We start from the raw sequence: 16,420 nt of genomic DNA, 5'->3' as shown, positions 1-16,420 counted from the left end.
AACAGTACGTAGGCCCTAGGTGCGAATTTTGATAACACGCATTGCTATTTTTCATTCATCCATTGTTGGAATGGAGGCTCAGGCTGGTGTCCCGGGACCCGATGAACACGTAGCTAAAAAGCAAAAACGTCTCTGCAAGTACCGGGAGGACAGGGTGGGGAAATACCCCTGGATTACTGCAGTTTTACATGATGCAAACAAAGAGTTTTGCGATGTACAGTATGTAGGAAGGAGTTTGGTATTTCACACGGGGGGGAGTCAGACATCAGGCTGCATGCTAGCAGCAAACTACATAGAACTAACAGCACAACTGTACAGACCAAGACTGTTTGTTTTATTAGTTTCATAATGACACTTGAGTTCATGATTTTAATGATTTTTTTATTTGTATTTTCAGGTTTACATGACAGTTCAATTCCTGAATAAAAATAATAAATCATTTTTGTGCGGAGTTTTGAAATTCATGTTACCCCATCATCCCCCCAACCCCACACCCGTCTCGTCTCGTCCCGAATTTTACCCATTCTCATCTGGTCACCCTAATGGTAAATGGACTACATTTATATGGCGCTTACTGCCACTCACTACCTGCCCAGCACTAAAAACAACAGACAGACCCAGTTAGCAACTAGCTGGTGAACACGGGAGAATTTAGCAGCTAAAGAGCCAGATATTTCCCTCAGAAGTTGGTACCAAAAACAGAGCTGAGAGGGAATATCAGACTTCAATTCATGAAGTGGCCAAAAACAAGACTCAAAAAATGAATGTTGCTCCACCTCTGCTGGATGTGGTAATGGACAACTGAATGTTCCCTTGTTGCTATCAAATGGCCCAAAAAAAAGAATGAATGATTAAAGTTCAGCCTTGACGGATGTGGTTTTGACCCCCTGGCATTTCACATCTGGAGAGTGATGACCACGTTGACATTCCTATCCCCCTATCATTGTTGGCCTATACCTTGGCAAAAACTGACCAATAGCTTCAAGAAGGCAAAGGAAAAGGTTTGCTGTATGTTTGGATTTTTTAATGAGCCACTCATTTGCTGCTTTGGATTCAACAAATACATGTAAAATGGCAACAAAAAAAACCATATATGGCCTCAGAGTTGGGTGTTCATTATCAGTGCAATTGGCAGTATGAGCGAACATCTCAGATTGCAGGAAATCATTTGATTCTGTGTTGGTGTGAAAAATATTGCTTAATGGAGCTTTAATCACACTCTCCACCTTGGGATAAGTCATGTGTGTATGTGTGTGTGGTAATGGAGTAACTTGGCCATGTCACTAGCTGTATATCTCTCAGCAGGCAGTGGGAAATTAGGTCTAATCGGAGGGATATTAAAGTCACAATAGACTGCTCCTGCTATTAAGGCCTGTCAGCCCTGGCCTCCTCTCTCACCTTGATATCTCTGAGTCTCTGAATATTTATAAGCCTACATCATGGCCTACTTACACAGTGCAATATGTGCAATTTTCTTTGTGTGTGCGTGCCGGTGCATCAAGATATGTATCACCGCTGTAGCCACTCAAGGTCTTTGAATTTGTTTATGTGTGTCACTTTGCTTATGCAGTCCACCTTTATGTCCTCTGCTCCCCAGGTGCAGTGGGGGCAACTCTGCTCTCAGGTCAGAACAAACCTGTGGCCATGGATGTGGATGAGGAGGAGAATATGAGTGAGTTGACTCTGATGTTTCTCATTTTTCTGTCTGTCTTCCTGTCCGAGCAATAGCTAGTCTCTACTTTTAAATGTCTGCCTGTGTTTTAGTTTCCCTCCTTTCTGTGCACCCGCATGTCTTCCCTTGTATGGCCTCCTGTCCTTCTCTGACGTGTAATCAGTGTGAACACATTTTGCTCACCTATGTTACACAATTATTAGCATAGTGTCTACATAGCCCACATTTCATAGAATAAAGTAAAATGCAGTACAACACAAAACGTAATGCAAATCTAACCTGTACATACAAATATGTTTCCAAAAGGTATGTCTGAATAACAGAAACTACTGTTTATGTCTGTTGTGTTGTTGCTAGTTAAATTCCAATAGTTGCCTCTCCATGAGCATTATGCCAGCCGTCATATGCCCTTACCTGAACCGAGACACAGAACAGAGCATACACACACAAATGCACACTGCTGATTTTACTGAAACTTTTTTAAGGAAGAACTAATCATTACATCTGAGAGTTTTCAGGTCGTATTACAGATTCCCTCTACCTCCATTTCTCTCTGAAGAAAATCCTCTTCACTCCAGCTTATTGAACTTTAATTAGACATTTTGGTTTGAACTCAGTAACTGAGCTTCAGAAGGCACGGAACGACAGGATTGAATGGGTTTCCTCCACACCTTAGCGATTATGAACTCACAATCAAAGAAAGCTGTCATCCTAGCAGTGCCCTAACCCGCAATACAAATGAGCAGTTCCTATTGTAGTGTCATGCTGAGTGTTTATGCTCTGTTTTTGTTGTGTTAAGTCAAATAAGCAGAGTTACAAAATGGTCTCTGTTGTCTTTCAAAGCCTCTGAAGCATCTTTCTTACATTTCTACTGCCAGTCAAAGTATATATTTGAAGATAAAACACAGCCCAAGCTCACGCAATTTCTTTAATACCAAGGGAAGACCAGAGGAAAACATGAAAGAATTTATAACTTTTATGTGACAACCTTTGCCGTTCTTGAAATGCTTTAATCACATGAATCACTCTATATCAAAAGCCCAACAAACAAGTTTAAATGAAGTTGTATTAAAAACTTCTTTTTTTTTTGCGTTATGTGGTTCATGCAACCCTCAGGAAATTTAAACTCTGACAGATTCAACCATATGGGATGTTTTGTCTTTGCATAAATAATGGGTGCTGATTACACAGACGCTAGCATGATAACAACCACAACTGCATGTGTGTGCAATAATTCAGTGCATGGTGTCGTGGCTGTTGCTCTATTGGCTTTTGTCTTCTGATCTGGTCTTAGGCTCTGGAGTACTACTGGATATCCATCATCCTGCAAAAAAAGCTACTATACTAGAAAATGAGTAGTATCAATTGTAACCCAGTAGAGAAAGTTTTATTATGTTGAATGATACATTTACAATTTTGTAAAAGAGAAAGGGAACTCCAGTTTTTTTCCTGTGTGCCATTGTATTCACTGTATTTGTCTGAGCAGCATGCTAGGGTTTTTTAGTGTGTGATTACATTTTTTTGATTGGCTTATTGGTATTGGTATTGATCGTTTGCTCAACGTGTGTATTTAAGACTATTATGCATTTAATTCAATGGACTCCCCAATTTGCAGTAGCTGAAAGTTCTATGAATTCTATCCTTCGCAGAGAAATGTAATGAGCTACAGTACTACATGCTGTATATTTCAAAACAATTAATTTAGAAAGTCCATGTCCTCATTCAACTTGTACAATTTTCCACCACAGCTAACATTTCTCAACTAATGCTGCAGCATCTGTGGTGGTTAAAGGTCATTGGCTGAGATTGTGTCCCTGTCCAACACACACATTTCACCCATCAGCATTTTGTTAGGTGATAGTTCTTCTTGGCTGTTTAATGCACAGTTAGGCTGCCCCTCCTTTCCCTTGTTTATTTGCCAAACACGAGTTTGCAGAATGCATGCAAACACCAAACTATATTGCATGTTTTCAGTGCCAGTATTGCTCATGAATTGAAGGATATGCAGTTTGTGTTCTTGATTTTAGGAATAAGTGTCTTTCTTGTTGCCTTTAGACATGTCAATTGTAGTATGCAGATGGTAACGGCATGTCAGCACATTTCGCAACCTAAAACGCTGTGTTCTCTGACAAGCTCCATGGGGGGGATCTCAGAGGCGCAGGGTCTTATGAATGGCACCTCATTAGATACAGATTTCTAATTCAGATTTTCCTCATTTTAAATACGACAGTCATTCTTTTCAAAATCTTATGTAAAACGGGTAAACAGCTTTTTAACCTCCCACCGTGTCACCAGTCAAGACTTTAGGATCCTGCAGTAGGTGGAGTCTTCTCCTTCCGCCTCTTTGATGTATCCTCCTGTTTGCCTGGTTCTCAGCTCCTCCCCCTGCACTCCTCCCCTGCACTCCCTCAACCCAACCTACAATCCCACTCATGCACACTGCGGCCTCTCTTTCTCCTGAGTACCGCAAGGAGTAACCTATCAAGCCTTTGCTGAAGGATGTTATAAATGAAAATTTTTGCCAATATTCCATCCACTTTGCTAACTGGTTTCAGTGATATGTGTTCCCCAGTAGAGTTTACTTCAGGACTCGCAGTTTCAAACTGAACATTTAAAATGTACCTAATTTCTCTGTGGGCACTCAAGCGATTAATATTGATAGAGTGGATGAGGAATAACTCTGTGTGCGTCTGTGTTGAGTGTTGATATGTGTGCTCGTTTTTGTGTGCATTTATGTGTGAGGCCCATAACACTGTGCGACCTTTGAAGTGTACAGTAATTGTTGAAAATATATTTCTCCCACTTTACCCTGACCATCAGAATAGAAAGCCTTCATAAGTACAACTTTAATTATAAAGATATATAAGAGGTTAATTTTAAAATGAAATACCATTTAACCAAAATATAGTCCAAAAAAATCCCTTTACTGTTTTAAATGTTGACCATCTCTAAGAACTCGGCATACATTTAACAACAGTAGATGTACTGATGATGTTCTACTATTTTGTAGTAATATCAATAGACTATAGGTTAATATGTCCAATCAAATTAAAAGCCAGCTTCTCTTGCTTTGATAAAGGAACACAAATCATTGGTTCAGTTCCAAAGAGTGATAAAGGAATCTATAAATTTTGCATTTACAAGATCCTGCAACGAAGGCGTTGTAAGTTACTCTTTCTGGGCACCGCAGGTTCAAGCAGCACAGATGTTAAGGAAAACCGAAACCTGGACAACGTGTCCTGCAAAGACGGGGTGGGAGTGGCTGAACAGCTCCCCAATGGAAGTGGCCTGGGCAGTCGAAAGCGCCCCCTGGAAGAGGGGAACAATGGACATACACACTCCAAGTTCCGGGCCAAGAAGCGCAAGAAAACCCCGGGGCCGGTCCTGCCCAAGAATGCTCTGATGCAGTTGAACGAAATCAAACCGGGTCTACAGTACAAATTGCTGTCTCAGACAGGACCAGTCCATGCTCCAGTTTTTGTCATGACTGTGGAGGTCAATGGACAGATGTTTGAGGGCATGGGCCCAACTAAGAAGAAGGCTAAGCTAAATGCAGCTGAGAAAGCACTGCGTTCCTTCGTCCAGTTCCCCAATGCCTCTGAGGCACACCTGGCCATGGGTCGAACACTGACAGTGAACACAGACTTTACATCTGACCAAGCTGACTTCCCAGACATGCTCTTCAATGGCTTCGAGACACCAGCCGCACCTGAAGAATCCTTCTATCTAGGCTCTAATGGTAGCAGCTCCTTAAACTTACTAGGGGAGTATCCCCTGCCCACACCACCTGGCAGCAACCTTGTCCAGGCCCCATTGCCCCCTCCATCGACATTCAGCTCGCCCTCCAGTGGCAAAAACCCAGTCATGATCCTCAATGAGCTCAGGCCAGGCCTCAAATATGACTTTGTCTCAGAGAGCGGGGAGAGTCATGCCAAGAATTTTGTGATGTCAGTAACGGTGGATGCACAGACGTTTGAAGGCTCAGGGCGCAACAAGAAGCTGGCTAAAGCCCGGGCAGCGCAGGCCGCCCTCTCGGCTCTCTTCAACATGCAGCTAGACCAGACTCCATCCCGGCAACCCATACCAAGAGAGGGATTGCAGCTTCACCTACCCCAGGTAAGATGTTTCTCTTCTTGTATAGAGATTCTCACCAGATCAGAAATTCAACCATTTAATTTATTTCACCAAGATGTTGAACAATTGGGACCACACAATGCATCAGCCACATGCTTTCTTCAGTAGCAGTGTATTGAAAAAGGTCTACCTTGTTTTACATTTTCTTTTGCGAAGTCACTGAGTTTTCAGGTTGACCCAACATCAGTTTTACAGGCCTTGGAAGTACTTTATGAATCAAATATGAGTGGCCACATTCTTTTATGAATTTAATAAGCCAAAGAAACCTATGTAAGGGGGTTGTGATCTTAAGTTACATGTTAGAATGCCCTTAAAAGCAAAAATGTGCAATGTAAGTTCTTTTAAATTTGAAGACATTCAATAGTCTTGGACACACTGAAATAACCTTTCAGCTTGTAAGAGATTCTAGTCACCGAAATGATCACTGGAAGTAACTCCCAAAGTTGTGAGAATTTTCTTTTCATTTTTGGGGGAGTAATGGCAGATCTCATCAACTTGCTTTTAAAAAGATGCAATGGCATTTCAGACACATCATTTTCACTATCAAATTCTTTTTTAAGGCTGTCATTGGATCATTTACTTGATCTTGACAATCATCCGTAGGCTTGCAGTAAGGGTTGAATATGACAGAAGTTGAAATCACAAAGACTGCGATGGGTTTTAATAGTGCAGGGTGCTGTAAATTTCTGAAAGATTCTGTTTTTTAACACTACACATTTGATCCAGATCAGATAATCATTGTCATGCAGATACTCAAGATGTCAGTGTCTGCTCCATCTCTTACTTCTCCCTGGGTTATGTTAATTTAAATCTTGGTAAAGCACAAAATTGCAGCCCCTCTTCATAAAAAAATAAAGGCTGATGATATTATACAAACATGGTATCATTTGGTCAGTTACTGCTCAGAGACTTGACAGAAGATGTGGCCAGAACTAAACAAGAAAGCATTGTTGTTTAAAATAGTCTTTAAACTCTGCTGTTCTATCTTTAAAACCTCATTTACATCAGGTGTGCAGGGACGCTAGGTTGTTGCTTTTGATGCCACTGTAGAGGTGACTGTCAGAGCCACGCCACTGTGTGGAGCGAGATAACACAGTCGGCAAAGCTAATCAGCACAGCACGCTGTCAGCAGTCCCCTCCCCAAAGCCTTCTTTTTTTCTCTTTACTCACTCTCTCCACTTGTCAACTGATTTATCCGACAAGAACCCCATTTTAATGACAGTGCCCCCACTAATTGCTCTATTTATTCTCTGTCGCTCGGTATTTAATTTCTGCAGCCTGTTTCCATCTGGCAAGGAACTAATGGGGACAAATGGTCGGAGTCCATTGCTGTTGCAAAAAAAAACTTTAGCTTAGTTTTTTATAGTTTGAGTGGTTTTGTTGACGCTCAAACCATAAAAGTAACCAAAACATATTTTGGCGCACATCGAGAAAATGAGGTGTTCTTTTACTCACTCCCAAAAGGAAATATATTTTTCGGACATGTGTATTTTTTGTCTGAGTGAATGGTACTTCCACTTTTTTGTACCCGTAGAGATTAACTCAATCTCAATCAAGTCATTCCTACACCAGAGAAGACCTTGGCATTGGAAAGTCAAATGATCTGGCTACGAGTGGGTGACTCCAAAGTATAGCAGGGAAGTAATATTACACTAATCTCTTTAATTCGTGGTCATCCAGCCGTCATCTCTCCTCTCGGTTGTCGTCATTTTCCATCACATTAGCAGTGGATAAAGAGCCAGCAAGAGACGGGTGGCTGTCCAATAACAAAAGAAGTGTGAAGTTCACTTGAGGTTCCCCCGGAATATTTGGCCTGGTGTTTTAAACCTTGTGGAATGTCGACAAAAACACTTTGTTCACACCGATGCTCAGGTTTACTTGTTTGTTTTTTTGCTTCACCGTCAGAAGGGAGATGGTAAATTATAACTGTCATGCCAAACTCAAACAACAGCGTTGCTTAAAAGAGGGTTCGGTATACCTCAGGGGGTCAACCCAGTTTTACTTGTTGCCGTTTCTGCGCTCCGGCGCTTGTTTGGAGCTGAATGCGAACACTGTGACAGGTACATGGTGCTCTAGGGGAGGATAACATCAGACGCACTTTGTAAACTGACATATCTGACACAAGCTTGCGTTTTGTGTGGCTGTGTGTATGTGTGTGTATGTGTATGTGTGTGTGATTCCAGGTTCTGGCTGATGCAGTCTCTCGCCTGGTGGTGGATAAGTTCAGTGAGCTGACAGAAAACTTCACCTCCCCCCATGCACGGCGAAAAGTCCTAGCAGGGGTCGTCATGACAACAGGTAGATTCGAGGGGGAAAGGTGGTTGGTGCTTTTATGCTTCCAAAATACGACACTGACAGTCAATTCTCAAGTATTACTAAAAGGAAAATGTAGGTTGCAAGGCTCATAGAGACAAGCTGACAGTATTTACAGTTCATGTATACATTTGCTCCGTCTGATAATGTTTCACTGAGAAATGAATGGCCTATTTTTTTCAGCATATGCAACAACAGTTATGAGTTAAACAGCAGCCACTGTTTTGTTTTCAATTCTATAACCAGTAGTGGAAATGCATTTACTCACGTACTGTACTGACGTATTTTAGGTATCTGTACTTCCTTTGAAAATGTCATTACTTTGCCTTTTCATACCTCACTGTTTTTTTGATAAGCTCATCATATATGTTCGCATGTACAATCTTAGTTTAGTGTCTAAATTAGGATTTTGCACACAAAACAGTATTATAATCTTAGAAAATATGATGCATTGTTATGGATTAGACAACCCAACAGTATATGAATTAGTTAAATATCTCCTCCGGACACGTTTTATGACATAACTAAGACAAACTCTGCTTTGATGAATAGTTTGTGTCTGACCAAAAATTTTTAAACAGACGTAAAAAATAACTTCACCTCACTGAAAAAGCCTCAAACAATCTATGTAAATGAAGATAATATTTTTCAAAAACTCAAACTATCATATTATAATAAATTTTATTTGTAGAGCACTTTTCAAAAATCAATCCCAAAGTGCTAAATATCTTTAAAAAAAAAACTGCTGCATATGAGACGTTTCTCCTACTTAGTGGCTTCAAGTTTCCACCTCCACATTTGTGTAAGCTGCATAATGGACCACCAGTGGCTTACAAACTGTGTGCTGTCACAAAATCATGCTCATACTGTAGGTACACGTGTTAAACTGAGATACAAGGTGAGCACAGAGAAACCCCTTCAGCAGATGAATGTGAGAACAGTCACTCTGTCTGGACACCCTGCAGGGTTAGACAAGGACAATAGTTAGAGGTTGGATTTTAAAAGAATAGAAAATTATCAATGTGACCGACACGTTTGCAGAGGATTGCACTCTGTCCCATCAAGGCCATTAAAACACAGTTTGGACCAGTGGCATACTGTATGTCCAGTATGTACTTTAAGAGTGTGTGTCTATTACCTGATATGTCTCTGTTCCCTCTTCCCCCAACAGGGACAGATGTGAAGGAAGCACAGGTAATATGTGTCTCCACGGGAACCAAATGCATCAACGGTGAGTACATGAGCGACCGCGGCCTGGCACTCAATGACTGCCACGCTGAGATAATCGCCCGACGCTCGCTCATCAGGTACCTCTACACTCAGCTGGAGCTCTTCCTCAGGTCAGTGGACGCTGTCAATTCTGTTTAGTTTCTAGTGTCGGGAGGTTAATTGTATTGATTATTAGGGCTGAACGATTTTTCTGCCAGATATTGCCATTACGGTTTGATTTGCGGTTTGCTTGTTTTTTTTAAGTTGAGCTTAAGTTCAATATTGTCTGTGTAACAGATAAAACATGTCATGGAACATTATAACATGAGACACCAACAAAACTGCTCTGTATCTTTATGAGAGGAACATAGATTTTCCAGCAATAACTGATATGTAACTATTATTCCAGCATTTATCTTATGAAAAAACAGTAATTATAATAATAAAAAGAGGAATAAAAAATGTTACACCAAACATTCAGCTAAATATTGCACATTCGATTGATCGCGGGATTCACAATTGGCTAATCGCATTCTTTCAAATCGCGATTTTCGATTTGAAAACGATTCATCGTTCAGCCCTATTGATAATCTAATTATTGTATTTAGACTGCTCTTTGCTGTGTCTAATTCCATCCATTTTAAGTGCAGGTAAATGAGCTACATTGCTGTTTGTTAGCCCCGAATTAAATGTGCCTATTAAATCTTCGTCACAACTACAGCAAGGAGGACCAGCAGAAGTCCATATTCATGCAGTGTGACAAGGGAGGCTACCGGTTAAAGGAAAACGTTCAGTTCCACCTCTACATAAGCACCTCGCCCTGTGGAGACGCCAGGATCTTCTCTCCACACGAGGCCGGAGTTGAAGGTACACGGCGGTCGCAGTGCATCCGCTCGCTGCCTCACCACAGCCTCAGCTCAGCCGACGTGTTCTTAATTTGGTCTCGTCGTAGTTCAGAATTCAGTTTCAACAACAGTGATGTTGGGGTTTTTTTTTTAATTAAATTTGTAGGTTGTCCTTTTATCATTGGTTTCATTTAATTAGAATTTTATTCCGAATCCAAATACGCATTACTGACACATTTAAACAAGGCTCTAGTAATTAGAGCTTTTTGTCATTCGCTGTCTGTCTCTATCAGTCTTTCTCACACCCAGCCCACCCACACTGTCTGTCTGATTAACCTCCCTCTTACTCTTGTCAAAGTGTTTTCCGTTGCACATGTCAGACTGAATAGAAAACAGCCATATTCAATTATTCACTGAATAGATGGCGCCTGCTGGTGGAACAGCAGAAAACATTGATAACATAATAATAAATAATAGGTCATGCTTTTGTGGAAGCCATTTTTCCATTTTTCTTTTCTTGGAATCTCTGTTTTCTTATTTTGATGGGGCGTATTGTAGATTTGTGCACATTGATAGTCCATGATTTATTCTACACTTTTATGCTTTTATGTATGCATCTCTTTTTTATATTTCTCTCTTCTTGTTTTGTCTCACTCAGACCAAGGAGACAGACATCCAAACCGGAAAGCACGGGGCCAGTTAAGGACCAAAATAGAGTCAGGAGAGGGCACCATCCCTGTGAGGTCCAGTAACACCATCCAGACCTGGGACGGGGTGCTGCAGGGGGAGAGGTTACTCACCATGTCCTGCAGTGACAAGATCGCAAGGTAGGTTTGTTCAAACCTAGTTCATTTATAGCCCTTATAAAATATGACTGCAGACAGTGTTTGTGATTTATATTATAGTAAAAAGGTGTAATATGTAGTTAGTATTGTAAAGAGTGAATGAGAGAGGGAGAGCAGTGAATCAGAGAAATAAAACATAATTTTCTGATTGTTTCACAGTAGTTATGTTCTGAAGCACAAATAAACACTCCCACGCCTCTGCGGAAAGGTGCCACATTGCTGGATTATGAGCGAATGCAGAGCTTCATCCTGTCTGTTTCTGTGTGTCTGTGTCAGTTAGACTCGTGCGTCGTTATTGGCTAGGGGTTACACACCTATATAGGGCCCAGAGGTTTGCGGACGCCCATAAACGTCCCACACACAGACAAATCAAAAGAAAATCGAAAAATACAGGCTGAGGGCAGGGTCTCTGCAGATACAGACACAGCCACATCACTTCAATCAGTACATTAGTAATTGAGTGGTGATTGAGTTTTTTTTTTTTTTTGGAATAACACTGCATAAGTTATAACTAGCAGCTGTTTTGTTGCTTTGTTGTTCTTCAAATTTCACAGAAAATCATTAAAGGAACGCTTGAACATTTTGGGAAATGTGTTTATTCACTTTCTTGCTAAGAGTTAGATGAGAAGATTGACACTCTTGTGTCTACATACTAAATATAAAGGTACAGCAGGCAGCCATTTAGCTTAGCTTAGCATAAAGACTGAAAACAAGGGAAAACAGCTAGTCTGGCTCTCTCGACAAGTAAATCTACCTAGCAGCCTCTCTAAAGCTCATTAATTAACACATTTAATCCGTACAAAAATCTGCAACTCTCAACTTAAAATAATTGAATTTCCCAAAATGTCAAACTATTTCTTTAAGCAGAATGTAAATTTTGCTGTATACAAATTAATATGTTTCATTCTCATGTTATAACTTTATACTGAAAGCACACTTAGCCAGATAGTTTCATGATACTCTTTTTATGCATTTTATTTACTCATACTGCAATAAATTGCATTATATCCTCGCTTTGTCATTTCAAGCCTATCATTTTCTTCAGGGAGTTTCAGGGACAGCTGAATTGATGGATCCTCTGTCCCTGGGGCATTTTTGCAGGCAGATCATAGCGTCTTTAGTCTCTGTCCATGTTCAAGGAAACACTGTGCCTCTCTTGTGACGAACGATAAAACTTCTCCATATCTCTTCTCTCAAGCCCCTTTTTTCCTCCTCTTCTTCCTCCTATGTCCAGGATTGTAATACCTTGCCTGAACGCACAGAGTGATTGAATGTTGAGAGTGTATTTGATGAGGGAGATGTCGACTGAGTAGCGGACGCTGTTTGCACTGTGTTAGAAGTCTTGTTGCCCTTTCGGAGTGTCAGAGCTGGTGCTGGTAATTCAGGTTTGTGATTGCGGTTGTCCAAAGTGGAGCGATCCAAGTCAGTAGAGGACAAAATAGGTTGGAAGGCTTACATTTTGTCGTGTGTTGTTGTTGTTGTTGTTTTTTTGGCCAAGATTTACTAGATAACACGGAAAAACATGAGCTATTTTAAAGTTGACTGCAGTTTGGAGTTGATCTAGAGCACCAGAAAATCAATCCATTACAGTTAAGGTAATTATTATTAGTAAAGGTATTATTATTATTATTATTATTATTATTATTATTATTATGTTTGGTATTATGAGTATATAACTTCCACTGTGAGGGAAAGACTGCTGTATGCAAGGTGTCTCCCTCTGCCCTCACACAGCTTTTACAGTTTTTTTCGGTTGTTAAACGACAGTGGGCACAACTGAAACCACATGTGCAAAACTCAAACTACAGTTTGCACAGCAGCAGTTCATGTGGATTTACAGCACTTTGTTCAAATGCTAACACACTGCTGTCAAAACTTGTTAACCACACATTCAAAACAGAATAGATTTCAGTCTGGTGCCTATCAAACACTGCTGATTGCAATTTTCGCTGAAAGCCTGAGCAGGTGTCTTGTTTTAGACTAGTTAGTGAACATATACGGTATTTATATAGAGAAAGCTCAGAAAGCCTTTTTTTGTATACAAACACCAAATAAGAATGAAACAATTATACACTGTACCGTTTGAGAGAAACCGGTAAAACAGCAAAGATACCAATATGTCCAGGTAAGATGTCTGAGGTTATGTAAGCAAAAAAGAAGAAGTGAAAAACACTATATCTTTACTATAGTAAAACTGTGTTCTTACTGTTTTTCAGAAAGTAATGGAGGTGAAAGCAATAGAAACACCACATTCATTTGTATTTAGAGATGATGCAGACATCTAATGTGATGAAGAGAACTTACCACATGATGCTGGAGAGAGCCAGGATTAGTCACACTATTCGTTGGTACTGTTATGCAGTATTTTGTTTCCAGTAATTCCATAAATTACTAGAGACAAAATACTATATTGAAGCAAACTGCTGATTTACATTCCTTCTTGTTTACCTTACTTAAAAGTTGTTTTATTACATAAAATGTATATCTTTTCTTTAACAAAACTATTGAGTGGTGTGAAGTCACTTCAACTGTTCAAACTGTAAAGATGAGAAAGTTTGTAATTTCTGTATTAGTGTTTGACGCTAGTGTTTTTACTCTCAGGGCTAGATATGCTAACGCTTTTGTGCCCACTTCAGGTGTATTTGTTTCGCAACGTAGAAAGATGATAGAAAGATGCGTGCAATTTACGGTATAGTGGGCGGAGAAAGGCGTTGATTACCCAATGAACTGCAGGTTTGGTAAATACGGCGTAAGCTGAAGTATCACAGCGTGCGCTTTCTGCAGGTTGGCCATTGCGTTGATAACGCTACATTGGCAAATGTACGTACATCTGGCCCTCAGTGTGTTCTGAGTGGCAGTGTGTGTTATCTCAGTGAGGACTGTTCATAGCGTTTGGCTGCACTGAGTCTGTTTTGAGACGTGTGTTGAGTTGTGTTGCTTTGAATGAGTTTTGCTGGTAATTTGAACTGTTTAGCTCAGGTGACTGTTGGTAGTGCAGACTGTGGTTAGAGTTTTGCACATGTGGCTTCAGTTGTGACCACTATCGTTTAGCAATAAAAAAAAAAACTGTAATCAGGTGAGAAATCTGCTGCCCACCTGCTTCTGTCCCCGTGTGAGTGATTGTTAGCCGCGGGCCTGCTATTTAATACAGCAACTGACTGGCACACTTTGACCGTGCGTATAATGTTCCCTCCTTACACAATGTTTTCTCTCCTCTCGTTTTCCTTTGATTACATGCCCAACTCCACGGCTTTAGTGAGAACAAGCAGTTCTCTGCCTTTAGTGCTATTTCAATGAGCTCATTAAGAAACAGCCAAAGCTCTTATGGGTTATTTCTCTCTTTGTCCTTTTTCCTCCTGTTTGTATATCGTTTAACAGCTGATTACGTAAACCTACTGACTTGTTTTGACCCTGTTCTTGATATTGAATAAGATAAAAAAAAAATTAAATAAAAAGAAGAAATACAGAGATGTTTGACGGGAATGAAAGTGAATGCCTTCTGAAAACATAACTCCAAATGTGTGTGTGCTTGTTTGTGGTTCTTTCTACTGCGTGTGCCTTTTAGAGTGTTTTCAGGTGTGTTTGTGTAACCCTGTTGTGATGAAAAAAATGTGTGTGAGTTACTGCACAATTGTATAAGGCTGTTTGACTGTGCTGAATGTGTGCTTCATGCTCGCAGCTATGCAATTTCGAGATTTCATTTTCACATTCACACAATATCACACACAGAATATTGCATATGGAGACGATGGCATCTCTGAGTAGCCTGGGGTCTTATGCTTGCATATTCCTCATTGTGGATCCATGTTGGTAATTTCACACACTCTCCAACAGTCTGCCTGAAGCGAAAAGGGAGAACGGGAAGAGCTCATCATCACACTGTCAGTGTATTGTTTTTTTTTTTTTTTTTTTTAGTGGTCCTTAATAGATAAAGGCCAATCTATATTTTTTAATATCAACAAATCCAACAAACTGAATTCATCCTACTAACTTATAGGATCATGTTATCAATGACAACAATAAGGTTATAAAAAGCAGGAAAGAAGTGGCAAATGAATTTAACTCCTATTTTGTAAATGTTGGGCCCAATTTGGCAAACTCTATTAACAAAAGTACTGATGTACAACTTGAAGATGGTTAGAGTTGGGACAGTAAAGTGGTGCAGTCCATGGTTTTAGGAGAAGTGAGTGAAAATGAAATAAGATCAATTGTAGCAAAACATACAAAAGAACAAGACATCAAGCGATAGTGATGGGTTGGACATGATTGTAGTGAAAAAAAACTGTTGACTGTATACTGAAACCTCCTAGTTATATTTTCAATCTTTCCTTTTGTACAGGTATAGTTCCTGATAAGATGAAAACCACAAAGGTCATCCCACTTTTTAAAAAAGATTTAATAAAGATATAGACCAGTGTCTCTGCTTTTACAATTTGTGCAAGCAAAGCAAGGTGCTTGAAAAATTGTTTGTAAAAAAAAAAAATAACTTGATGAAAACATATTGCCGAGTGAGAGTCTTTGTCCATGAGTGGAATAAAAACATTGTGAAAGTGAAAGTATTGCCCGTGTAGCCGAAGTCTCATATAGCTCATTCTGATGTGCCATTGAGCTCTATTGTTGTCCAAAAAGTAATAAAAAAAGACATTGAGCCACACTGTTGCTCTGGGTGACATGTTTTTTTTTTAATAACCATGAACATGGGCACTATAGCTTTTTAGAGTCAATCCCATATACACATTCCTGTTGCCGTAAATACGTACTAATACACCAAATGTGTGTTAATCGCACCTGAAAATAGGAAATGATTTAGCCCTTTTTTTTTTTTTTTTTTTTCAACAAAAACAAAATATAAACCATGTATTTGTGCAAGCCCTTCTTACTCCCACCTTGTCAACATACCTGATGCCTGGTCGTTGGCCTTCAGCGCACCCTTTAGCGTCTGTTGCGACGCACCTAGTAAAGGACATCCGGCCGAAAAATGTGAAAAATCCGCCAGATTTTCCGGCTACAACTGAGCAATCCCAGAAGTGTAACGTCGTGGATATAGACTAAGTCGCACCAGGCAGAGCAGCTGCTCGACCACGGCGCTGTAAGATGGCGTAGTATGAAGAGCACTTATGGTAGGGAGTCGTATTTAAGACTGAAAATCAGCACAAGGAGGTAGGTTTGGGTGGTGGATGGGTCAAACAGCACAGGACTTTCACCCTGGAGACCGGGGTTCGTGTCCCGTGGTTCACTTAAACATACATTTTTTTTAACCCTACACATGATTTTTTCCTAACCCTAAATAAGTGGTTTAATCCTACGTGTTGCAAAATGAGTGTCGAAAAGTGACGTCAAAGGGGCAGGACACGGATTGTTAGGAAGTGACGGCAAGGGGTCCTGACCAAGCGTCAGTATGT

At 40.2% G+C, this 16,420-nt stretch overlaps 1 protein-coding gene across 3 annotated transcripts in view; it reads left to right on the top strand.

Annotated features, from left to right (window-relative positions):
- Positions 1-16,420, top strand: part of adarb1b (adenosine deaminase RNA specific B1b) — a 140,459-nt gene that overhangs the window by 115,284 nt on the left and 8,755 nt on the right. For all 3 annotated transcript variants that reach the window (XM_039817906.1, XM_039817907.1, XM_039817905.1), the window contains 6 exons: positions 1,598-1,672; positions 4,863-5,788; positions 7,990-8,104; positions 9,291-9,459; positions 10,050-10,195; positions 10,832-11,000. In XM_039817906.1, the coding sequence (XP_039673840.1) occupies positions 1,598-1,672; positions 4,863-5,788; positions 7,990-8,104; positions 9,291-9,459; positions 10,050-10,195; positions 10,832-11,000 (1,600 nt within the window). The remainder of the gene's footprint in view (positions 1-1,597; positions 1,673-4,862; positions 5,789-7,989; positions 8,105-9,290; positions 9,460-10,049; positions 10,196-10,831; positions 11,001-16,420) is intronic.

Source organism: Perca fluviatilis, chromosome 12 (assembly GCF_010015445.1).
Source record: "Perca fluviatilis chromosome 12, GENO_Pfluv_1.0, whole genome shotgun sequence".
NCBI lineage: Eukaryota > Metazoa > Chordata > Actinopteri > Perciformes > Percidae > Perca > Perca fluviatilis.
This window is presented reverse-complemented; position numbering and strand designations above follow the sequence as displayed.